The sequence below is a fragment of the Nelumbo lutea genome, chromosome 8 (assembly GCF_056320005.1).
Source record: "Nelumbo lutea isolate HS-2025 chromosome 8, American lotus-T2T, whole genome shotgun sequence".
NCBI lineage: Eukaryota > Viridiplantae > Streptophyta > Magnoliopsida > Proteales > Nelumbonaceae > Nelumbo > Nelumbo lutea.
The window spans coordinates 2,493,935-2,519,546 of record NC_142691.1 but is presented as its reverse complement, the minus strand read 5'-3'; the positions used below and the strand labels follow the sequence as shown (position 1 = coordinate 2,519,546).

The 25,612-nt window shown below is 37.4% G+C and overlaps 3 protein-coding genes across 8 annotated transcripts in view; 1 reads left to right on the top strand and 2 right to left on the bottom strand.

Annotated features, from left to right (window-relative positions):
* XI-I (myosin) overlaps positions 1-12,631 on the top strand; it is a 79,710-nt gene extending 67,079 nt beyond the window's left edge. For 3 of the 6 annotated variants that reach the window (XM_088957451.1, XM_088957454.1, XM_088957452.1), the window contains 15 exons: positions 750-889; positions 1,226-1,337; positions 1,551-1,601; positions 1,683-1,772; positions 1,908-2,078; positions 2,410-2,559; positions 3,558-3,734; positions 3,831-3,968; positions 5,817-5,887; positions 5,961-6,060; positions 6,148-6,204; positions 6,282-6,338; positions 6,452-6,532; positions 6,630-6,712; positions 11,984-12,631. In XM_088957451.1, coding sequence (XP_088813577.1) covers positions 750-889; positions 1,226-1,337; positions 1,551-1,601; positions 1,683-1,772; positions 1,908-2,078; positions 2,410-2,559; positions 3,558-3,734; positions 3,831-3,968; positions 5,817-5,887; positions 5,961-6,060; positions 6,148-6,204; positions 6,282-6,338; positions 6,452-6,532; positions 6,630-6,712; positions 11,984-12,125 — 1,620 coding nt within the window. In that variant the 3' untranslated portion in view covers positions 12,126-12,631. Of the gene's footprint in view, positions 1-749; positions 890-1,225; positions 1,338-1,550; positions 1,602-1,682; positions 1,773-1,907; positions 2,079-2,402; positions 2,560-3,557; positions 3,735-3,830; positions 3,969-5,816; positions 5,888-5,960; positions 6,061-6,147; positions 6,205-6,281; positions 6,339-6,451; positions 6,533-6,629; positions 6,713-11,983 lie in introns of all 6 variants that reach the window. The other 3 variants (XR_016103204.1, XR_016103203.1, XM_088957453.1) reach the window with 3 other exon arrangements.
* Positions 12,632-15,039: 2,408 nt separating this feature from the next.
* Positions 15,040-17,412, bottom strand: LOC148842170 (hybrid signal transduction histidine kinase M-like protein). Its single transcript, XM_088958503.1, has 2 exons — positions 16,764-17,412; positions 15,040-15,686 (listed from the first exon to the last, which is right to left on the bottom strand). The coding sequence occupies exons 1-2, from the start codon at positions 17,111-17,113 to the stop codon at positions 15,209-15,211; spliced, it is 828 nt and encodes a 275-aa protein (XP_088814629.1). The 5' UTR covers positions 17,114-17,412; the 3' UTR covers positions 15,040-15,208.
* Positions 17,413-22,682: 5,270 nt separating this feature from the next.
* GH9A4 (glycosyl hydrolase 9A4) lies at positions 22,683-25,433 on the bottom strand. The gene is made up of 8 exons (XM_088957813.1): positions 24,848-25,433; positions 24,510-24,722; positions 24,226-24,426; positions 24,023-24,100; positions 23,794-23,943; positions 23,587-23,695; positions 23,342-23,505; positions 22,683-23,233 (listed from the first exon to the last, which is right to left on the bottom strand). The coding sequence occupies exons 1-8, from the start codon at positions 25,061-25,063 to the stop codon at positions 22,907-22,909; spliced, it is 1,458 nt and encodes a 485-aa protein (XP_088813939.1). The 5' UTR covers positions 25,064-25,433; the 3' UTR covers positions 22,683-22,906.
* Between the last annotated feature and the right edge of the window lie 179 nt (positions 25,434-25,612).

The following is a 25,612-nucleotide window of genomic DNA, read 5'->3' as shown; positions in this document are numbered from 1 at the left end:
GGCTTGTGCATACCCTAAAATGCGCCTCACGTATGTGCCTTGCATAGTTGTCAAGGCGACAAGGCGTTCTTGGAGGTTTCCCTCACCTAATTGCCAAGCAGTTTTCTATAGGCTGTTATAAAAAACTTTTATATTCTTAATTTTTTGTGCTTATAATTATAAAATAGACATTTTTAAACTAAAATATTCTTTTTGTGTATTTAACCGAACCGTGAGCACCCCTATCCTCAAAGACTTCAAAACCTGAACCAATAAGTAAGGAAGAACATAAAATGCTGTCCAATCAACACATATTCTTCTTTTTCTTTACTAATTTTGTTTGTTTATATATTAATTTCTTCTTCTTCTTCCACCTTTTCTTTTCCTCTTTCCACCTTTTGTTTGTTTATATATCAAGTAAGGAAGTTTGTACTTATGAAAATTATGGGTATTTATTAAGGAAATATGATTATGGAACCTAGGGAATTACCCTAGGATACATGTTTTTACCTGAAAAAAATCCATTGCCTAGGCGACAAGGTGCCCCCCTGTCGCCTGTCCTCACCTCGGTGCCTTGGTGCACCTTTTAAATCAGTGCTAAAACTTAGGGGTACTTTAAGAGATTTTCCCTTTGGAATTAGGTAGAGCTTGGTATTTAATAGGCTGAGGGCTTTGTTGTTACATCATGCATGCTAATCATTATAGCATTTACTTTTGTATACAATTGAAGTGTAAGACTTTTCTTACTGTGCTTCTTGTTTTCTGGTCAGAGTTCATTAGAATCCTTGTCAAAAGAGAATTCTACAATGGAGCTTCAGCTTGCAAAGGCACGGAATGAAAATGCTGATACCTTGGAGAAGTTGCAAGAAGTAGAGGAAAAATATTCAAAGCTTCAGCAGAATTTGCGACGGTATTCCATTTATACATCTACTATTGTATATTAACCATAACAATTGATGTAATACTTCCAAAGGAGAGAGAGAGATTAGTGCATTCATTTCGCACTTGTGTCCTTTGATGGTATATCCCTACTGTCTTCTTTGGGTTTGTTTATTTGCATTTTACTAATTTCCTGCTGAAATTAAGAATTTAAACGGCACTTGATATATTATTATGGAACTACCTTGCTGTGCTTAATTTCCTGGTATTAAACACATATATTGTTAATTGATGCTTTTAGTTGGTAGTTTTGCTTCTCTTATTTATGGTGATTTATTTCTATGCATGTTATTTCCCTATTGACTAGCTTGGAGGAGAAGTTTTCGACTTTGGAAAATGAAAATCATGTTCTAAGACAAAAAACGTTGAGCACATCTCCAAGGCGCAACCGTCCTGGGATTGCCAAGTTACTCTCAGAGGTAATATGCAAAGTCAATTCAATATTTGACACATCTTATGTTGTATATAGGATCCTGTTATTTGCCACCTAATCTACTGTAGATATATTAATAATTGTGGTATGATCTTAAATTTCTGTTTGATTCAGATACATTATATTATAATTCCTCTTTATTTCTTCTTTTATGCAGTCTGTTAACAACTAAATGAATTCCTTATGTTTGTTGAATCAGAAACAATCCGGAGCACTTGCACTCCCCAACAATGACCAGAAGTCCTTATTTGTAAGTTCTGTTCCTGTTGTTTTATTCTGGGGATATGGAGTCCTTTCTTTAATCACTTACCATTGGTTTATCTCATGATAGGAGTCACCTACCCCTACAAAAATTATTCTTCCCTTTGGACAGAGCCAATCAGAATCACGGCGCTCCAAGATGACTGCTGAGAGGCATCAGGTTTCAATTTTTTATTGTGAATAAGGACTGCATTTCCATATAATAGAATGCCTATTCTATTTATTTTATTATCAGATGTCATCTTGGTTGGAAGGCCCAAGGATCTGAACTTTTTTCTTCATATTGTTATTGCAGGAGAAACATGAATTTCTCTCGAGGTGTATAAAAGAAGATTTGGGATTCAAAGATGGTAAACCTGTGGCTGCCTGTATTGTTTATAAATGTCTTCTTCATTGGCGTGCCTTCGAGTCTGAGAGGACCTCTATTTTTGACCATGTAATTGAGGGAATCAATGAAGTTATTAAGGTGTTTTATAATTTCATAACCTTGTTTTTCCCGTTTGGAATCTGACTTCCTAATTGTCATTAGCTTATGACCATTTGTAAATGTTCTTGCTTGTACGTGTTTGCATTATGTATGTTGCTTGGTTTTTCACTTTCTTCCCTGATGTCATATTGCTATGAGGGTGGGATTCTGAGAAGTATTTTTGCAAATGTGTTATTTATCTTCCATCTTTATTGGAGATAGTTCATGTGTTTTGGAAGTGTAGTTCTAAAGTCTATTGAATGAATTGAATCCTCATGCTATAGTTGTTATTAGTAGCATTTCTAATTAAGTGTACATATAAAGTTTGCAGGTGGGGGAGGAGAAAAAACTTTTGCCCTATTGGCTGTCCAATGCCTCAGCCCTTTTATGTCTCCTGCAGAAGAATCTACGTTCAAATGGCTTTTTCACAACACCTCAACGTTCTGGGGGTTATTCTGGGCTTACTGCGAGGATGGTGCATGTAAGTTTCAAGGAAAATCAATTTTTTGTGATTTGTACGTCTGTTGTTACTATTTCATGTCAATGAATATTTAAGATTTCATTATCCTAACAACACTTATGAATTTGAGATTGATACATGATTGCCTGATATAAATAAATATTTTACACCCATTAAGAGGTTTGAATGGATCTTGACATTAGTAGGGATGTTATGTTTATATTGTCATTTTAGAACTACTTTGCCCCACTTAGTTGCTTAATTTCCTGGCCTTGGGTGCATGATTGATTAAGGGTGGTTGCGTACATTACAATCTTATCTTTTCTTTCCTACTCTTTAAGGTTTGTTTCCACTCAAAATGCAATTTCTATGATATTGTTAAAAAGAAATTATCCTTTAAACGAAATTGTGGGCACATCAACATCCCATAATCATGGAATGGGGGTGTGGCAATAGATATTATTTGGTTACATAAAAGATTTAAAGATATATAAGGACCAATTAGGCCTGATTATAATTGACAGCTGTGTTTTTAACCTATTATTTGACAATAAACCTACTTATTTATTAAATTAACGCATTTTGACATCATAGCATGATAATTTTACACGTATATCATGATATAAATAGGTCTTAGACTTGGGGTATATTTATAATCTGCCAATTTACATATACATACATATACGTACATACATACATAGGTCCTAATTGATTCAGAGCGACAAAAAGCAACCCTAATACATTTATAATGTAGATCCAGACCCTATATAATTGAGTCGGTTTGGTTTGGGTCTGCTCGACCCATTGACACTCCTAAACATATGGTATGGGACCTATGGGTCTAATGGCCCAACTTTGATGCCATTCCTCCCATATTGGTCTGAATTACCAGTGTCATGTTTGTATCCAAAGTCTATTGCAATGCATATCCTAATTCCTAAAATTGCCTTAACGATACACTTTGGCACCAATATTTTGAACCTAGATTTGACTGATTTCAGCATAATTATGTTTCCCAGGGTTTAAGATCTCCTCTAAAATATATAGGATACGATGAGAGTATATCACATGTGGAGGCACGGTATCCAGCTATATTGTTTAAACAGCAATTGACTGCTTGTGTGGAGAAGATCTTTGGTTTGATTAGGGATAATTTGAAGAAAGAGATATCACCACTTCTTGGACTCTGCATTCAGGTTAGTCCAATTACCTTTCTTGCTTTGTTCACCCTTGAAATATACTTATGTTCAATCTTGATTTTCTTTTATCTTGTATTTCGTGTCTTATGGTAGGCACCAAAAGCTGGCAGAGTACATACTGGAAAATCTTCTAGATCAACTGGGGGTGCTCCTCAACAGTCACTAAGCAATCACTGGGACAGCATCATCAAATTCTTGGACTCACTAATGAGTCATCTACGTGGAAATTATGTAAATTCTACATTTTCTGTGCAATTTGACTTTTTCGGGTGTCCAGATGCAATCTTCTTATCCTCAATTTAGTTTATCTTCATCTGATTGTGTTATTGTACAAATTCTACATTTTTAGCTTCATCCTCAACTGTTTGCTGCCATATTAAAAGCTGTCAAAATAAACCAAATTTGTGGTGGTTTGGGGGCCTGTCAGGGGGGGGGGGTGTCTCACGGTTTGGTTAACCGAACCGTGGGGCTTTTTTTGGAACCAAACCGGTAATAGCGGTTTTTGGAAAACCGGTAGCCGAAACCGAACTAAAGCCAGTCGGTTGACCGGTTCGGTTCGTCGGTTTTTAATTTTTACAATATATACTATATAATATTATATTTTAAATAATAATTAATATATCATATATTATAAATATATATTTATATATAAAGCATATTTATTATTTTATAATATATAAAAATATAAAAATATTATAATATACATAAATATATATAAAATATATAGAAATATATTTATACCGGTCGGTTCGGTTTTAACCGCCGCTTTTCCATATTGGTTAACCGAACCGGTACCTTCAGTTTTTTAAAAACACTGAACTGACTGGGTCGGTTAATTGATTTTTCAGTTCGGTTTCGGTTGGTTTTTTGGTTGGTTTGGTTTTTCAGTTTTTTGCTCACCCCTAGGAGGGGCTTTGGGTTCATTTTCTTTTAGTCAGTTTCCAAACGGAAAAGAAGAATGAAAGAAATGAAACATTATCTAAAATATAAGTCTTAGATACTACATGCCTTTTTTAGTAATACTTTTAAATTTTAAGTCATATGCGTGTTTTTAAATTGAAGCTTGGCTTAATTTGAATAAGTTTCTTTTATAGAAAAAAGGAGGACTATCAATTCAGTAATGTTGTATGGAGAAAGGTGTTGGGCAATGAAGTAGCAATATGTCCATAAAATGGATATTATCAGAAATGAGGATTTTGAGATGGATGGTCAGTATGGTTAGAAATGCTGGAATTAGAATGCTACTGTGTAACCATGGGATTAAAGGTTAGAATGCTGAAGGCCTAAAGAACTGAAGAGATATTGGACCAGATGGTCCATAATCATTCTTTTTATTATTTGTTTTTTTTTTTTTTTTTTTTTTTTTTTTTTTTTTTTTTTTTGTTAATGGACCTGTTTTATTCTTTCTTTTTATGTTTAACCAGTCAACTGCCCTATTAAGCACATCTATGTAATTATATCATTAATTAAGTATGAATCTAATAAAACGTTGATTAGGGGATTGGAGAGAGGTTCAACTTTCTCTACTCCATCTCTCTCTTCTTCCATTCTCTTCTCTTCTCTAGCTCTAAACCTTTTTCTTCCTCTTTTGTTTCCTATTTCCTTTGATCAAAACCTTTTTTTACTACTGGTTTGTTTCACTTCTCTAAAGATGTACTCCAAGAAAAATGTAGAGCAGGAAAAGAAAATAAGAAAGAAGAATTGGGTGGAAAGGTTGAGATGTGATATCGACTATGACAAGGATTGCAGTGGGAAAAAGGAGAAGAGCATGGAGGGAAATAACACAGGCAAGGCAGGGGGAATACAAGTGGAGATGAGGATTATATGTTGGAATGTTAGACGGTAAGAGGGCTATGGAGTGGAATGTTACAGGGTTTTCTAAATGAGACATTATGAACTGATCACTTGTTCATATTGAATAGATAACTTTCATCCTTTGCACTGTGCATCCATAGTGGCGCCATGTTTTCTAGAATGATTTAAATGGTATCTACATTTATTGCATTATTTGTGTTATGAATGTTGAACACTGATCATGTCCTGTTGCATTCTTCTGATTCAAATGAAATGTCGATTTAGGTACCCTCTTTTTTCATACGCAAGCTTGTCACTCAAGTTTTCTCTTTCATCAATATACAACTTTTCAACAGGTAATTATTTTTAACTTTCAGTATTTTGAAATACCATTACCAGTGACTAATTACTTTATTACTTGTTATTCAGTCTTCTATTGCGGCGTGAATGTTGCACATTTTCAAATGGGGAATATGTTAAATCTGCACTTGCAGAGCTTGAGCGATGGATAGTTAATGCAACGGAGGAGGTAATTATGACACTTCTTTGTGCTGAAATAAGTTGTCAACCAATTTCAATGTTAGGTTTTCAGAATCTGATTTGTCATTGAGTGTAGTTTGCAGGAACTTCTTGGCATGAGCTTAATTACATCAGGCAAGCTGTTGGGTTTCTGGTAAAGCCAACCCTCAGATGATTGAGGATGCTGTGTCTTGCTTCTTTTCTTACCAATGTTGGATATTTGTTTTTCAGGTGATACATCAAAAGAGGAAAAAGTCTCTGGAAGAGATCAGGCAGGATTTATGTCCGGTATGATCTGTTACACATGACAATTTTAGTTTCATTAATTTTTATGTTCCTCCTATCTTGTGCCTTAAAGGGGTCCTTTTGAACTAAACGAATTGATTTTTTAAATGGTGCAGGCATTGACAGTGAGGCAAATTTACCGAATAAGTACGATGTACTGGGATGACAAATATAGCACGCAAAGTGTGTCAACTGAGGCGAGTTACATTATTTTCCTATTTGTTAAACATCCTTTTTTTTTCTAAGATGGCTGCTGCTATGTCATTGTTTCTAAAACTGCTTAGAAATTTTCAGGTGGTTACCCAAATGAGGGATATCCTGAACAAAGATTCTCAGACTCTCAACTCAAATTCATTCTTGTTGGATGATGATCTGAGGTAAGTGTAATGAACTGCTTGGCTTAAATGTATTAATAATTTAAAAAACGAAGTGACTGAGGACTTGGAAAAAGTCTTGTAAGAAAAGAAGACATTTCAAAACTACATTAAAGTCTAAACTACGTGAGCCATTAGCTAGGCCGTGTAGTTCCAGGTTTTATGAGGTCCACATTGGGGATGCTTCTTGAATTAGACCACACAATTGATGGATCACCTCTTTTGTAGTGCTGTGGACATGCCAACTAGCTATTTCCAGCTTTATGCTTGATTACATTTGGAAGATTGTCAATGAATGTTAACATTGAAAAAAATGTAAGCGTGTTATCTGTTCAGGTTAAATTATTTTGTTTGCTGAAGCATATCCCATGCTAAATGTGATTTTTTCATGTTGTCCAGATTGCTTAAAAGGGTATGCAGTATAGAGTTGGAATCCAGTGTTATTCCTGTTTGAACCCTTGCCCCTGTAACAAAGTAGGAAACTGTTTGGTGGATCAATGTAGTAGACTAGAAGCCTTCCTGTTAGTGGACCTGATCAGTATGTAGCCTTACCCCTGCACATACGGAGAGGCTGTTTCCAAGGTTTGAACCTTGGAAAAGTGATACAACCAATTGACCTGAGTTGTGTTGCACTTAACTTCCGAGGGTGACCTCTGACCATTGGCCTATTGTACTTTGTAAGGAGGAGGTCAGAAATGCAGGTCCTGCACCATTTAGATTTGAAAACATGTGGTTAGAACACTCGGAATTCATAAGGAAAGTTAAAGAGTGGTGGTCAAAGAGCAACCCAGCAGTGGAGTGGAGTGGAATGTGGTTTCATAAAAAGCTACAATATCTGAAAGTTAAAATCAAGGATTGGAATCTATTAGAGTTTGGGAGACTGGAGGAAAGGAAGCAGAGTTTGATTACACAAATTGAAGACTTGGATAGCAAAGAAGGGAGGGGTAGTCTAACAGTTGAGGATAAGAAACAAAGATGGAAATTGCGTAAACAATTAGAGGACTATCTTCTTCAGGAGGAAATAAGCTGGAGGCAGAAGTCAAGATGCAAATGGCCAAAAGAGGGGGATAGGAAAACCAAGTTTTTTCATGCCATGGCAAGTAGCAGAAGGAGAAGAAATTCTATTTCAAGTTCGAAGATTGAAGGGGTAGCAGTTACTAACCAAAGAGAAATTGCAAGAGCATTTGCAGATCATTTTAGGTCTATATTTAGAAGGCCCCTAAATAATAGGGTTTGGCTTGAGGGATTGGAATGGCCAACACTGAAGATAGAAGATAGGGAGTGGCTGGAAAGGAAATTTGATTTGGAAGAGATAAAGGAGGCGGTATTTTCAGTGGATAGATCAAAGGCACCGGGCCCTGATGGTTTTACGATGGCTTTTTATCAAGATTGTTGGGAGTTTCTAAAAGAGGATTTAAGGTTGGTGTTTGATGAATTTCATGCTAGAGGTGTGATTAACCTTGGGCTGAACTCCACATTTATTGCATTGGTACCCAAGAAAAGTGATGCAACCCATCCAAAGGATTACAGGCCAATCAATTTAGTTAATAGCCTCTATAAGATCATCACTAAGGTGCTGTCCCTTAGAATCAGGAAGGTGCTCCGAACAATCATAGCAAATAACCAAGGAGCTTTTGTGAAGGGGAGGCATATAACAGATCGGATACTTGTAGCAAATGAGAGTCTAGAGGATTTTAAGAGATTCGGGAGAAGAGGGCTGGTTTGCAAATTAGATTTGGAAAAGGCTTATGAGTTGGTTTATTGGTCCTTTTTGTTGGAGGTGATGATTAACTTTGGGTTTGGAGACATCTGGTGCAAATGGGTGTTGGGGTGTATTAGGAGTTGTCACTACTCCATTCTGGTGAATGGGACAGTGGTCGACTATTTTCCAGCCTGGAGAGGGATTAGACAAGGAGGCCTATTATCCCCTTTCCTATTTACATTGGTTGCAGAAGTGCTGGGGAGATTGATCTCCAAAGCAAATTCTAGGGATTTGATAAGAGGCTGGAGAGTTGGAAGAGAAAACATACCACTCACACACTTGCAGTTTGCAGATGATACAATTTTGAGAAATCTTAAGCTCACTATACAATAGGATTAGAAAACATACCACTCAATAGGATTAGAAATCTTAAGCTCACTATACAACTGTTTGAACAAATGTCAAACCTTGAAGTGAATTTTGAGAAAAGTTGTATAGTTGGAGTCAATATGGGAGAAGGGGAATTATGTGTGTGTGCAGACATTTTGGGATGTGTAATATCGAATTGGCCTCTAAACTACCTTGGATTACCATTGGGAGATAACCCTCAGAAAGATGAGTTTTGGGCTCCTGTTGTGGAGATGTTTGAAAAGAGACTTGCCAACTGGAAGAAAAATTGTCTATGGGAGGGATAATCACTCTAATTAGGTCCACACTTGCTAACCTTCTGGTTTAATTTTTGTCAGTATTTAAGGTCCCGGTCAAGGTGGCTAGCAGGCTGGAAAAACTAATGAGAGGGTTTCTATGGGAGCCAAGAGAGGAGAAGGACTATAGGGTTAGGTGGGAGATGGTGTGTAGGAGTAAGGAGGGAGGTCTGGGAATTGGGAATATAAGGAGTAGAAATCTAGCACTACTAGGGAAATGGTTGTGGAGATTCTCACTAGAGAGAGAGAGACTTTGGGTTAAGATAGTGGGTAGTATTCATGGGATGGCAGATAATGGATGGGATTCTAGGATTCTTGCAAGGACTACAAGAGCATCTCCCTGGAAAGCTGTTCAAGCTATTTTGCCCTTGTTCTCTCCCTAGATAAGGTATGATGTGCAGTCAGGTAACCTCACTAAATTTTGGGAACATATTTGGGTTGGGGACTCCGCTTTGAAAGATCAATTTCCAGGCCCTTTTGCTATCTCTACCCTGAAAAATGAACCAATTTCCTCCTTCCTTGTACCTTCTAATTCACCTTCTGGTTTTGGTTGGAACTTGGCTTTGAGAAGAGCTATCAGGGACACGAGGTTAGATTGTCTTTCAGCCTTATTATCCGTTCTGGATGGGGTTTTCCTTGCTCCAACAAAGGCAGATAATAGAATCTGGACTCTTACTCCTTTGGGGTCCTACACTTGTGCCTCCTTTAAGGCCCTATTACCCCCCTCTCATATTGGTTTGTCCTTCCCGGTTAAAGAGGTGTGGTGTCAACCTATTCCTCCTAAGGTTGGGAGTTTTTGTTGGGAAGCCTTCTTGGAAAGAGTTAATACAGGGGATTTACTTCAAAGAAAAAGACCCAATAGATGTTTATCTCCTAACTGGTGTGTCCTCTGTAAATCTGATGGTGAGTCTAGATACCACTTACTAATTTCTTGTCAGTTTGTTAAAGGTATTTGGGAATGGTTTTCTTTTTTGTTTGGGTGCAGGTGGACCCCTCCTTTGAATGTGCAAAGTTTATTCACATCCATGCCTCGCTGGACAACAAAAAGGGCCAAGATCATGTGGAGATGTGTTAGGGCTGCGGTATGTTGGACTGTTTGGGAGGAGAGAAATTCACGGATTTTCTCAGATAAGGAGAGAAGCTTGGAAGCAATCTTGGAGAGTATCCATGTTAGGGTGATACATTGGTTGAAAACTTTAGAACTGTTTACAGACTTCTCAGTTGATCAAATGATAAGAAATTGGAAGGAGATTTCAGATTCAGCTCCGGTGAAGAAGACCTCAAGTTCTTGTTGGACACCTCCACCTCAAGGGTTTACCAAACTGAATTTTGATGGCAGCAGCATTGGTAATCCAGGGCCTTCTGGAATAGGGGGAGTGATAAGAGATGAAAAAGGGAACTTGTTAGCTATGTATTCCGGTCCAATTGGGGTGGGCGATTCTCTAAGGGTTGAGATTCTAGGAGCTCTTGAAGGGATCCAAAGGGCTAAGGACATGCATGTTAAAAAACTGATCATAGAAGGTGATTCTGAAATTGTGGTGAATTGGCTAAAAGAGGATAGCTCTAAGCTCTGGATTTACAACAATGAAAAGAGGAAGTAGGGAGTTAAGATTCTTTAGCTCCTTTTCTATGTAACTTCCTAAGTTCTCAATTATTAATAAAATTTACTGTTATTGATAAAAAAAAAAAAAAAACTTGATAAAGATGTCTATGCTACTTTGTCCCATTAAAGTGATTCTCATTTCTCTTAGACTACATGATTCCATTAGTATTTACTAGTGGAACATTTTTTTCAGATGATGAAGAGATAAAACTATTAAAAACAAAAGGAGTTTCAGAAATACTCCTATTATAGTCATGCCTGAGCTCACTTGACTTGGATTGTTCAGTTACTAGAATATCCTTGGGTTCTAGCAGTCTGTAAATCTGGATGCAGAGAATGTAAAAGTTTGAAACTCATTTGAGAAACTGAACAATCCAAGTCGAGTGAATGATCCAAGAAAAATGAGTTTCAGAAATACTCCTATTAAAAGATTGCTTTGGTGCTTTTTCTAATATCTAAATGCAGAGAATGTCTTTTTGAAATCTGAACTTTGAGTTCTGAAAAATGGTTACTGAAATATTTTGCCCCTGAGAATAGATTAGGAAGCTTAAAATAAACTAAATAATTAATAATTTTGTAAAAATGATTTAATTAAATAATTAAATTAAATTAAATTTTAGTCAAAAATAAATTATTAAATGATTAATCATTTAATTCTTTTTAAATAAATAATTACTTAAGAAATCATCTTTACTATATAATATTACTTGCTTTGGCTTCAGATCCTGACCACTATGTGAAAAATCTAATCCATTTATTTTCCTTCTGCCTTCCCACCATTCTCTCTATCCTCTTGCTTATGCAAATGCACATGCCACTCAACTAGTATTATAAAAAACCTGTATATTTTAGAAGTTTGATGACATTTAACAAAATATAAGTATGGGTGCAACTTGGGCAGGTTTGATCAGGTTTAAGGCCAACTCTGGCCCAACCCTAGTTCAAAGACCAAGTTGACCGGCCCTAGACCAGCCTGAGGCATAAATCCAATACCATTCAAACTGCACTTGGGCTGAGGTAAGCCTGAGTGGGTGGGTAAGGTGTCCGTGCTACTTTCGTTTGGGTTTTGCAACTCATCTTAGAAGTAGAATATAAGAAAAACACAGAAAATTTCATTAAAATATTCTTTCTTGGCTTGTGGATATATTTGATTGCTTCTATTTCATCATCATGCTTTATGCCCTACTTCCTCATCGATATTTTTCATAATTTCTTTGCTGTCTATAGAGGTTTCTGCTATCTCAGATAGGATCTCGTTATTGCAGCATTCCATTTTCCACTGATGATATATCAAAGGCTATTCCTGTTATCGATCCATCAGATGTTGAACTTCCACCACTTCTGCGGGAATGTCCTTGTGCTCAGTTCCTGGTCCAACATCCAGTAGATAGACCTCCTTTGACTTGAAAGATGTTCAAATTGAGTTACTCGTAGCCAATGGATGAAAGGGTGTCTTCATCCAGAGTGGTTAGGTGCATCTCGTTGGGTTTTCACCAGCGTAAACTCAACAGTCCTATTCTATTGAAATCCACCATGCCACAGAAGAATCAGAGTTTAATTACAAGGTTTTGGGTGATCACCACTAGATTCAAGAATTTTTCAGATGATAAAGTGATCTTTTAGACGTCATCAATGGATGACGAATACAAAGGAAGAGGATGATGATGGTATATAGCCGTGGGATAAGAATTGCGTTCTATTATCCTAGTATACATGTAGGCTGTAGTAATTCAATCCTTTGTAAAATAGGCATTCTTGTTGTAACTATTATTTGCTTGATTAGATACGGTCAATTAGATTGCCTTTTTTACGGGATTGTTGTAGTACACGAATTACCTGAAGGAAATTCCCTTCGGTTGTATTCCCTTTGTTATTTCTCCGAAGGTTTATCAAAAGCTTTTGGCTTCTAAAAATTTCTGGTGTACATTGGTATCATGGTATGTTCTAAAATTTTGATCATGTACTTAAACAGCATACGACTTGACGGCTTGCCTTGAGATAAAAGTCAAATGATAAAACCACAATATGCATTTTGATCTGGCCTAATTAAAATTCTGATCATGATATAATGGATTTATTCTATTGTCTTGAGATAAAACCCTAATATGCCCTTTTATTCATCGTCTTTGGTATCATGGTGTTTTTAAGTCTTAATATTCGTTCTTGGATTTGAAAATTGGGGAAGTATTTTGGCGCATAACACTCGGTTTGAAACGAGTCAAATGACCCGTGGGGAGGAAACGGTGAAGCACCAAAAACACATTTCCCCCAACACTCCCATGCGCAAAACCGTTAGGATGTTACAAATGTTTGAAGTTAAATCTACTATCTACCGTATCAAATATGATTCTTAGGTTCCAGTTTCATGAAATTAAACTTTATTTTTTATCAATATCATAAAATTAAACTTGAGGAACATTTACATGATGTTTATAGCTGTGTTTGGTTGTCATCTGTGGGCGTTTGTTGAAAAAATGCCACCACAAAGGCATTGGCGTTTATTGCATAATGGAACAGCTGTTTGGTTTCACTGTTTATCAAATAAATGGTTAAAAAATGAAACATTTTGATTTTTGTGCATTGGGCATTTGAGAAAATGTCAAATTCTTGTTTTCTCCAATGCCCTAGCATTTTTTGAAACCAAATTCCAATCTGACACTTTAATGGATATTAAAATCCAACCAAACAACAAAAATAGAAAATGTTTAAAGTAAAAAACTATAAATAAGCGTTTAGAATGAAAAAATACAAACAAATGGTCTATCCATAAATGCCCATGGAATTAAACACATACTATATCGATACTCTAAATGCGTATGGAATCCCATGGTTCAAAATGCCCCCATGAAATCTGTGTCCAACTGTCTACAAGAGTTAAGTCAGCCTATGAAGTTTTCTTTAAAAATAAGTATGGAGCAATGTTCAAAAAATCAATACATATTGACCAATATGTATTGTATGAGGAACTTTCCGATATGCCCTTATAGATGGTGTATTGGGGTTTTGACCAGTTTAGGGAGTGGATGGACTTTTGTATCGTATCAGGAACTTTCCGACATGCCCCTACAGAGGGTGTATTGGGGTTTTGACCAGTTTAGAGAGTGGACGGACTTTAATCCCGATCCTTCTAAATCGAATTTAAAAGAAACTAAGAAAACAACCGATACACCTCTACCGATGTATCAAACATAATGATATTTTAAACCTTGATATAAAGACCACACAATTGAAAATATGCAAGTTTGGAAATTTCCATGCTCCCATAAGTACAGTTTCTTTACCATAGAAATGTTATACCTGACCCGAAATGCTCTATCAAAATCCAAATGAAGACCTCACTACATGTTATTTAATTGCCCAAAAGCTAGAGATACATGGACCTACTTTCCAATAGCTTTATCCATCCCTCAGAGTTCGAAACGTGGGATTCAGGGCTTACAAAATCAACTTCAGAAACATTTGTTATCATTATTGTGTCACATTTTGTGGGTTATCTGGAAATGCCATAATTTTTGACAACAAAGAAATAATATCAATCAAATCAGTACTACTGATATGTATATAGCTGCTAACCCATCTACTCAAAAGTAATATCAGGTTTTGGAAATGCATTACTTGGACTCCACCTGAACACACCTTTAAGCTCAACAAAGATGGGGCATCAAAACATCATTCAGGAATGGCTTCATCAGCTGGTCTCTTCAGAGATTATAAGGTCGATGGTGTGGGGGATACCTCAAAAACATTAGCATTACTTCAATTGAAATGGCAACTGTGGGCTACTCATGAGGGATGCAATCCAAAATGGCTTTTTCCCTCTCATCATTAAATCAGTTTCCTCATCCACTGTTACTGTCTTCACCAACACTACGCAAATCCTTAACCAATGTCCAAATGTTACCTTGTTAGTAGATGATGACTCAATGGAGAAGTTGTAAGTTGCTTGTTAGTAATTGAGAGAGGAGAGGCATGAATATAGCAGAGAAACCCACGTGGATCGTGCCTTGCTCTTTAATCGTTTCTTTGAAATAATACATTACGAACAAAGTGGTAGATATAAATTAATTGCAACTTTTGTAAAAAATAAATCAACTGTAATTTCTAGACCGTTGCCCAGAAAACAATTCATATTATGTCAAGCAATACCTGTCATGATTTAGAATCAGCATGCATTTACTTTTCTTTTTTTGTTAATTTTCCCGTAATAATAAAGATGTAAGACCCCAGCTAGGGCTCTCTATTTGCTTGATTTTCATTCACGAATGAATGATGGAACCGTAACTGGGATTAACGTGTAGTTTTTCCATCGGAAAGCCTAAAATAAGAGAGTTATATTAGTGTTCTATATTATATACCCCAAAATGCTCGGATATGTTACTTGAAATTTTCAAGGAGGGTAGAGAACACCTGAGACCAAACAAGGACGACCATTTACAGAAATAGATGACCTCCGTAGTTTAGGTAATTAGAGAAAGAGAGAAATCCAAGCGTCAATGAAGCCTCTTGTGCTTGTCTCTATTACTCGTGGAAGTAGTTGCAGCAGCAACGCCCTGTAAATCAGTCAAGGAGAATGACCGCCAAGAAGAGAAAGTTCGTTGAGGGGACGACGATGAATTCAGTGATGGTTTAGCCTGAGGGTGCAGAGGTGGAAGAAGTCTAGGCGGTGAAGCGTTTGAACTTGAACCCTCACTGGTATTATTGCTCTCAGAGCTGCTGCTCATGGTCACTGCCAGAGACAACGTGCTTCGACTGGAATTGGTTGGTCTCTTGGATATTCCCCCACCATTACTTCTCAGAGGGAAGCTTCTATTTTTGTCCCATAAATTACTGCAGGCCAACAGGTTCTTGCGCTTCCTGGTATAGGCGTTCTCTGGTTTGACAATGTCTTTAATCGACGAAGAGGAGGCTGCGTCCGCTAGACTTGTGAAGGACTTTGATTTGCCACAGTAGAACTTTGAAATGCTTCTCCTGTAACCAGCAAGACAAATGCGTTACCACAAGAATTAACCAACCATTTCATGAAATGAAGAAAGGGGCTAAGAAAAAAGAATTCCATTTGCCTCCCTCTTCCAGACAAGCACACAGAGAATGATATCCAATCTCAGCTGACAATGCTGAAAAAAACCTTCTTTTTTTGTTACCCTCAAAAGAAACCTGGAAATTTATTACTTTACAAATGATTTGTATAATGGTCAAAGCAGATATTATCATTAGCACCTGATACATTCGCATCGCAGAGACCAAAACAAGCTTTATTAGCGAGCTCATGAATTATGTTCCATTACACCATGCTCTCTAGTAACTGGATTAGATAAATGTTCAGGAAATGGCGCTTCTTGAATCTTGAATACATGGTTAATGAAATACAAGAATCATTCCTTGGGGCATTTTAGGCACCTCTGATTTAGAATACTGTAATTCATCCCAAAAATTATGTTTAAATCGAACAAAGTTTGAATTTCCAGACAAAAAAAAAAAAAAAAAAGGAAAGACCCAAGGAAAAAAGAAAAAGAAATGAGGTTTCAAGAATGCCAAATTGAATCGGAAATAAGGTGGTTTTCTAGTTACGTAATGCGGCAGAAGCGATTGGAGTAAGAACCCATTGAAACCCTTGGATTAATCAGCAAATCCTCAATCAGATCCGCAATTTCGGAAGCAGACATCAATACTACCCTAAAACAAATACAAAGTACAAAAGAAGGTAAAATCCACACACAAACACACAGAGATCTTTACAAATGTTCACATATTTCTAGTATATCCTTGATCATTAGAAAGAAACCCATCTTTCACAAATAATTAATTAAACGGGAAAGATGGAAAGGCAAGGTTTCAGTTTGCGGAAGTAATGGTGAAAAAAACAACATTTATGTTCAATATTTATCGCGGGATCGTCAAACGAAAGGGCAATTAAGATCAATATTTTCGTTAGCTCAATAATAACCATGACGAACTTGAACAGAAAAAGAAACAGCATATTTGTTATCCGATCGAGAAAAAAAAGAACATAGGAAAAGGAAACAAGTGGAAGAACAAGAAACCCACCTCGTTGGCAAGACGTCCTCTAAGGCGTCCATCGTGTCCAAAGGCCCCTTATACGAACTTTGGACCTCAGTCTCGCCGGAATCTTCTCCGTCAGACCCCGCTGACGACCTTCCCGAATCGCTATTCCTTCCGATCGAAGAACTACAAGAATCGAAATCTTGTCCTGTTTCGTCTACCTTGTCCGCAGATGACGCCATATTACACCCCGGAAACCGCCGATCTCCCTCTAATACACCGGGCATCGTCCTCCCAGACTCCGAGGAATCAAAGATCGGCATGCACGACATCCCTCGAATGAATCCAGAGCCTTCGATCCTGTTACTGCTTCTATCCAGAGCAATCGACATCATGTCAAATTCTCGTAAAATTCCAGAAAAATATAAACCCAAAGTTAGAGAAATTCCGAGCTGGTTTCAGTGGCGGAGTGAGAAAAATCCCTTCACGATCACTCCTACAACCGATTCCAACCCCATCATCCTCAAGATGTCAGAGAGAGAACAAATTATATCAACTCCGCAGAGGCAGAATAAATCCAGACATGAAAAAATAAATACAATTGATGGGGCAAGGCGAGAGGCCTTATCCTCATCCACTCTTGCTATAAAAATAGGAGAAGATTATTATTATTTATTTTTAATAATTAAAACCTGAACAATTTTAATGTAGCAATGATTCTATTATAAGTAAAACATTTCTTGTCTTTAATATTTACATCAACGGTCATGACTCAATCATCTGATTATTTTAGAAAGAGAGTAGACACTTGTGCGGCTATGATTTGCTGCATTATAAGTGATGTGATATCATTACTTTAAAGTGCTGGAAATAGATTGCCCTGACTGCCCGTAGAACTTGCCCGTTTCTTGCAGGTAACGATTCGTCGATGACGATCTTGATCGCGCCACGTGTTTCACCCTTAGTAAGGACAACTGGAATGGAGACGCGTGTTATTGTCCCGTTAGATTGATTTGTTCAGGCAATGACGTGGCCCGGGAATCGGAGGGTTGTTAACGTGATTAGTGAGACTGAGGGAGTATGTCAGTAAGTGCACGGCTTATCTGAACGAATGAAGGCCGAAGAGGATGCATAATATTAAAGTGGGGCCCACTCCAATCGCCGTGGATAAGATCCTTCTCCCGACCGCGTACAGTGACCATTTTTTTTTCTTGTCCTTCGACAATCAATGAGTCTACATCGAATCGGTCTGTTGCACTCACATGGTTTTGCTGGTTGAGTCGTCCAGTGAAGAACTGCTTACAAGGTTGAGTTATTGGTAGGATTAGGATTAAATGATTTTTTTTTTCGGTATTAAAACGTGACCAATCCTGAGGATATCTACCTGATAGAGATTAGGCTGGTGGTAGCGAATTCACATCTACGCCCCACAAACGCCTTATAGCATATTTCAACCGTCTATTGGGTATATTTCCTACTGATAATGTATTCGATGCATGCTGAGATATGCATGTGGGGCATTTGTGTAATGTAGATTTAAGTCTTGTTCGTGGGGGATTTAAAAAAAACTTATTTTCTTGGGTAAGTGATACTCATCTCCTAAGTGCGTAAATAATTTTTTCACTTTGAGGAGAATTGTCAAAATTCAGATGGGACAAAATATGCTCCTTTAAATAATAGGTTTTTTATGACTAAAACAGTCATTGTTTTGTTTAAATGTGAAATAAAAGAATATGGGTAAATACATTTGCCCGAGGTAAGTGTTTCTTGGATAACATTTATTTGGATAAGCAACTTATCGAAAAGCAAATTAGGATTTAAAGCCATATCCAATTAAATTATTAGTAAAAATTTCCTGTCCATAATGGGATGTATTTGCTTAAATTGTGAGACTGATATTGCTGAAGCCTCCCCCAATTTGGTAATTGCAATTATCTCCCTTGGACTTTCTAAAAAGAGACGTAGAAGTGTTCAAAATATCATACAATTACTTTTATTAAAATGTTTATTTTCTAAATTTTCTCAAATGGTTAGTCCAAAATCTTTCAATCTCTTTTCTTAAATAGATTTATTCTTCAAATTTGCCCTTCATGACAATCACTCAAAGGTAAAATTGAAATTTTAAAATTATTATTTTTTCGATAAAAACCAATCTCAATAATAATTGTATAGTTATTTTAGACATTTTCATATTTTTACTAAAGGATTCTAACAGAAGGGTAACTGTGTCCAAAATTTTAGGCGAAATAATTGGAGAGAGGTTTAGCAACGATCAAAAACTCAAAAGGAGGTTTCAGCAATTTACTCAAATAAAATTCTTAAAACATAGCTCAAGTTACAGACTTTACAACCTGGGCCGGCTTCGAAATTGTGATCCAGCGTGAGCCGCCGAGTCTATTCAAATTAGATCCTCCGAATCAAAGAATCAAATGGGATTTGTACGGGCGGGCCCGAGCGACACGTAGTGATAGTGGAAGAAAGCGTCATGACTTATGTGGGTCCCAAAATGGTCTCCACGATCCATCTCTTATCGACCACGTGTCCCAGAAATTCAGGTTTACTCACTTCAAAATCATCACTTTTTTGAAGTCCCCATCGTCTTGCCACGTGGTGCGAGTGCTATCCGGTACGAAGAGGGGCCCAAGCCCAAGAACTAACCTGGCCCGCTAACGCGTAACGCTACCTTTTATTATCCTATCCGGTTTGGAAATTTTGGATTCAAACGTGAATCCGTACTGTTCCGAGTTCCGACTGCACACCATAGGCCTCTCAACACGTGACTTCAGAAACTATTGCACATGATAATAAAAAAAAAAAACTTTTGAGACTAAAGAAACTTGTTTTTGTCTCCAAGGATAAGGAAGAGGGTTCGTGCTGTCTCCAACTAGACCTACTCCCGACAAAATAAACCGATACATGAGTCGTCGGGAGTCACAACTAACGAGATGAGCTTGGCTTTGGCCCATCTGAAAATATGGGTTGACCGAATGATGTATTACTTCTTTCATAAAATATAATTAGGGAAAAGAAGGATACCAACCAAACCGATTGACTCCATCTGTTTGTAAGTTTGTAGAAAGATCTCGGATCAAATACTACTGTCAACAGGGTTGGCCGATTGGGGTTAGAGTTTGAGGAACGGGCAGTCTCTTTAACCAATAAGAAGAAGAAGATCGGGAGAGCAAATCAGCCCCCATAAGATTGTCTTCTATAACGTCTCACAGTACATTCAAATTGTGTATTAGGAATAACTCTTGATAATAATACTATAAATGATGATGTCATCATCAAAAAATATTCATAATACACGACGAGGATGCGCTATACGGGACAATCTGATAGGGGGCTGATTTGAACTCGAAGATCAGGTGTCCAACCAATAGATCAGATCTCCTCCATCCAACAATACTTCTGATCTCTTACCCATAAACTTTTTCCACATCCTTTTACTGCTATGTTTTGGGACATCTCTTTATCAATGATAAAAGAAACATTTTTAATGCACATTTGAAATGTTTTGTGGGTAGAGATGTGATATCGATATAAAAGTTTTGGGCAGGAGATTCAGCTTCATTTTGATTTTGTCATGCGTTACCTTATATGAAATGAAACTGGTTCACATGAATAGAGGCTGAGGTTTCTTATTGTTAATGTGAAAAAAGTATTATATATTTTCTTGTTTCCACAGTCTACTTAGAAATCATTCACCAGATATAGGGCTCTCAGTCACTCCGGCTCTGTTACAAAGAAGGCGTGTTCAACGGGTTATTAGCTCAATCAAGGGTAAACACGACAATATATAATTTGTCGTCTGGATTGATTAAAATTCATCATATTTCTCTGGTCACTCGTCAGTCTGGTCCACCGAGGTGTCCATATTTTTGGGCATAGATTAAAAGGTTAGTAGTTGAATTCATTTTGGAATGGTTTCAACTGGGGCTCTGTATGACTAGACCCCATAAACTAAGAGGTGATTCACTAAATTAAGAACTGGGCTTGCCATGCATGACCAAACTGTTTAGTGGCCAATTTAGACCTTGTCAAACCATACGAAGTTAGGAACTGGAGGGTTAATTGGATTGTACCTGAGTCACATCCTTACACATCCATACCCTCGTGTGAAAGTTCATCGGACTTAGAAGTATGAATAAGCACAATCCCACTTATATCTCGTGATGAAATTTAATTAATTACAATGGAGGTATTAAGGATCAAAACAAGTTTTGATTCTCAAGGAATGGTTCAACCTAAAATGCTAGCTGTTTGGTGATGTCATAGAATATGCTTTTATTCCTTAGCATGCCCATTCACGCAAAAGTCTATAGGGCTCAAGGTATAAACAAGCATAGGTTCGTTTATATCTTGTGCTAAAATTTAATTGATTATAATGAGTGTGGTGAGGATCAAACACTAGACCACTTGGTCAAATAGATTCTAATACCTTCTTAAGTAAAGATTCAATATAAAAGGTTAAGCTGGTAGATGAGATCCCTGAATATGTTTTTATTCTCTAACAAGTGAATTGGTCATCTCCATAGGATAGGATCATAAATATGCATAGGAAAATGTATATTAAGGACAGACATTTACAAAAATAAGACATCTATAATTTTTTTAGGGAGGGGGCATTTATAAATTCTAGGAAAATTGATATCCAGAACAATAAATAGGCAACCGAAGGAGATTGTCTTCTATCAGGGAAAACCTATGCCCATGCCGTTCTAACAGCCTTTTGCAACCTTGTATTGGGAATATCTTCCCATCAAATAAAGCACACAAGTATAGAGATATTCTAAATACAAAGTAGTAAAGGCTGATTGGACGAGCTTTGCCCTGACTGAAACTCTACCAGGAGAACTTTGACAACATGAGTTTTACTGAATACCCGTTAGATTGGTTGTCACTTCATATTACTAGTTGATTAGTTATCAATTTTGCTTGCCTTTCCTTGTGGTAGATAAAGAGGGAGATACACGCATGGGGTAGTAGCTCCAATTACGTGTTATAGTGAGTTTTATTAAAACACCTATATAGTTTGCAACCAATTTACTTAATTGACCTTTCATGATGTTTGTATTATGGCTTAAAAAACTAAAAAAAGGCATCCAAATCAAGTGGAAAATGCTTACCGGTATGGTCCTATGATTATTTATTTCTATTATGTATACCCTAATTAACCATTCATATATCATGCTTTTAGAAAGAAATAATGTTTGGTTTTAGCAGAATGAAGAAAAAGATTGCACGATGGCATTTGGTTCTTCGTCTAAAGCTATAATTACATATCTTCTTTATTTTTACAAAGAACAAAATTTAGAGACCAAATCAGGCCCCCACATGATTGCTCTCCAAAACGTCCCACAACACATTCCCACCGTGTATTGAGAATATCTCCCAATAATAATATCATTATTTTAGGATTATGATCGAAAAATATTTTCAATACACGGTGAGGATCTGCTGTGGGATGTTGTGGGGGGCTGATTTGAACACCAAAATTTACCCAACGGCGTGCATAATTGATCGCTTTTTATTCAGGGGATTTTGAGTTAGTTTTGGGGATTTTGAGAGCATAGAAAGTAGGTTATTCCATTAACCAAAATACCTATATTCCTTTTTTTTCTTAATTCATATAGGGTTTATTAAAAAAATTCATTTTCTCTCTACCATCTTTCAAGTGTGTAATTGATTTTTTGATATAAGAAAAAAAAAAGTTATCAATACTTATAAAATTATCCCTTTTAATAATAATTTTTTATGATACTAAAATTATCACCCGGGAAATAAAAACGAGAATGCGATTACCCAGAAAACTTTTACGGGAAAAACGATCGGCGCCATGTATAATTGGTACTGGTTAGATGAAGGCTTCTTATAATAGTGAAATACACTACTTTAATTGTAGATGTTTGTGGCATTTTACAAGTGTATGATATAAGAACATTTAGAGTTGCTGGGTGTCGATTGTGGTGCATTAATCGCAAATCAATTTTTATTTTTGGAGTTGAGAAAATCAGGAATACACCCCCCACCCACCTCAGACAACAGGGTAGTTGCGTCATAAAAACAAGAGGGGAAACCGGTCTTCAGGTGTACAAGAGGAAATTTGCAGCATATACACGCTAAAGTTCTATCTTGTCATGGAGAGCAATGGAATGGGGGAACAACCAGCGGCGGCCTTGCATGAATTAGGAATGCTGCGAACTGAGCTTTGCAAGGACACCGACGGCTAGGGAGTTGATGTACGTAGTGGGCTCGAGCTTGGAGGAGTCCCAACGTTGATCATCGAAATTGTCGTATCGATCGGGCCCGCCGACAATGGCGCCGGTGAGCTCATTGGGATTGGGCAAGTCTTCTCGGAACCAGTTAACGAAGCTCATGGGGCAGCTAATGGGGGCGTTGGGTGCCAAAATAGGAACGGAGGAGCCTCTGTGGTGAGACTGCTTCGGTGGGTTGTTGCCGAACCCAACCATGTATGATCTCCCTAATGGGTTTTTCCCAAGCAAATAATCCATCTGAAATTAATTTCCAGAAGAAGAATTCAGTTAATCTCATCCGGGTTGGGCATGCTAGCGCTTGAGACTTCGAGAGAGGAGAGACCAAAGAGAGATTAATCTCATTACCTGTTTCTTGGCGAACTTCATGAGATCTTTCCAGTCAAACTCTTTGTTCCCGCATGCCACCTTCTGGTTGTATTTAGCAAGCACATCGCTGTAGACACTAAACAACAAAGCAGTGCCTGTAACATATTGCGTGTTGGCTCCATCTCTGAGGTGAATCAACCCACCTGAAAATTCAAAGGCACTAGCAGTGGATTAATTATGGTAGTGTGTGTTGATTAAGATACTCTGGGTAGCAAGGGACAAACCTGGAGTGAAGTAGATCTGCTTATAGGGGCTCTCAGGAAGCACAGAACATACAAAGCTGTCGGCCTGCTTCTTGAAGTTCTCTAGACTTTTCTCCCCTCCAAAATACAACTGAAGAAGAGAAAACTGAGCTGAGCTTCTGCTTATATATATATATATATATATATGAGAATTAAAATAATTAGAAGGAGAGAGATCTTTTAATTTACTGCAGATAGAAGGATTTGGGCTCCAGCATATTTGAGATCCCAACTGAATTCAGCAACGCTTGCACTGATGGTTTCCTCTTGAATGTATTCTAAAAACACTGGCTTCATGGAAGCCATGTATAACCATGAAGCTGCCCACAGCAGCTCATCCTGCATTTTAACCCAATCATGTTGATGTTGAAAGAGAGACACACAGAAACAGACACAGAGAGAAAAAGGGAGGGATTACATTATAGCCAGAATAAGAGCAATAGAATGGGCACTCTCCATCAAAGGTTCCTTTATGTGCTTTAGAAAACAGAAAGAGCTGCACATCAATGACCAACAAGATAAAGAACAAAACAAGTCAAATTAATAAAGTAAGTGGTTATTAAACCATATAAATTAAAAGAAACAACATCCCCCCATGATGATATGTAGTTCTTCAATTACCACTTTTGCCTTGTTGAGGAGTTTACGAGAATACGAACGATCTGTTTTCCTGAAAACAATGGAGGAAGCTGCCAATGCTGCAGCAGTCTCAGCTGCAATTTCTGTACCAGGGGTGTTGCTGTCGATCTTTAGAAGTGTTCTCGGGGAATCCATGTTTTCCGGTCGCACCCAACACTGGTGATCTTTAACTGGGTCTCCCACCTTTTCATCAAGAGACAAAACATTCCAATTCATCATAAATTTAATCGATCTTATATATAAAAGAAACAATGCAGCAGCCTCACCTGCACCCACAAAGTGTTGCGTTTGGAACTAGCCTTGAGAAAATAATCTGTTCCCCAGCGGATGGCGTCTTGTACATTATGCAATTCCCCAGCTGCTTGTAATTCTGCACGATAAAAGATGGCACCCCAGGCCAGGGTTGTAATGGTGAAAGCCATGGGGAGACCATACTTGACATTGTCTCCTGCATCATAATAACCCCCAACAAGATCCACCTGAAAGCAAACAGAGAATCTGACTTCAGAAATTCCTTGAAATATCTGATTAATTACTTTGCTTGTAGATGACTGAATGTCAGTGAGAGAGAGAGAGAGAGAGAGAGAGAGAGAGAGAGATCTACATCAGCAAGTTTTCCATCTTCAAGCCCAGAGTCTCCTCTCCAACGAAGCCTACAATTTGAAGGGAGCTTCCCTGACCTCTGTGCCTCCAAGAATATAATCGACTTGGTGAGTGCATCTTTATAATTAAAATCACCATTAACGACCATAAACAATCCACCGAAGAGAACGAACCAGGCCACTGTAAGGGCAGATGATGACCTTACAGAGAACCCCATCTGCCTAGAAACTAAACTAAAACAAAATAAAATCAAGTTTATTATTTAATTTTAAATAAAAATTAAAAAAAAAAAAACAAGTTTAATATCAGAAAAGAGGTGTGGACTCCGTTTGAGTCGAGTTCAAGCAAATGAACGGATTTATGTATTTAACAAAACGAAAGGCGTAAAAGTTTCCCGTCTCAAGGATTTGTGTGGTGCGGAATGCCGACGGTATCAGTTATTGACGGTTAAGGCAGTTGGCTTGGCTAAATTGATGGCAGAGACGAAAGTAGTCTCCAACAGGGGAACGTACGGTGGGACAGGCATTTGAAGAGGTGTAAAACGAGAAAGTAACCAAATTTGGATTGTGTAATGTACGTATTTAGAGAATTTAATTTGGTTGGGGCCTTTCGTGTTTTAAGACAATTTCTTGGGTTTTGCGTACAGTTGGCTTGAAATTCGGCCACAATTCTGTCATTGATGATGTTGCCACATGCTTAATCCGTAAGAGACTGTTTGATATAGTTAATTTGAATGACATTAATTTATTTTTAAGTGAATAACATC

Bases quoted from the DNA above. Each gene is read 5' to 3' on its own strand.
- LOC148842170 (XM_088958503.1), bottom strand. From the start codon at position 17,113: ATGATGTCGATTGCTCTGGATAGAAGCAGTAACAGGATCGAAGGCTCT. The intron at 15,687-16,763 runs GTGGGTTTCTTG...TGCTGGTTACAG, and splicing joins GAGGACGTCTTGCCAACGAG to GAGAAGCATTTCAAAGTTCT.
- GH9A4 (XM_088957813.1), bottom strand. From the start codon at position 25,063: ATGGGGTTCTCTGTAAGGTCATCATCTGCCCTTACAGTGGCCTGGTTC. The intron at 23,944-24,022 runs GTAATCCCTCCC...GTTAAAATGCAG, and splicing joins GCTCTTATTCTGGCTATAAT to GATGAGCTGCTGTGGGCAGC. The intron at 23,234-23,341 runs GTAATGAGATTA...AATTAATTTCAG, and splicing joins TGAAGTTCGCCAAGAAACAG to ATGGATTATTTGCTTGGGAA.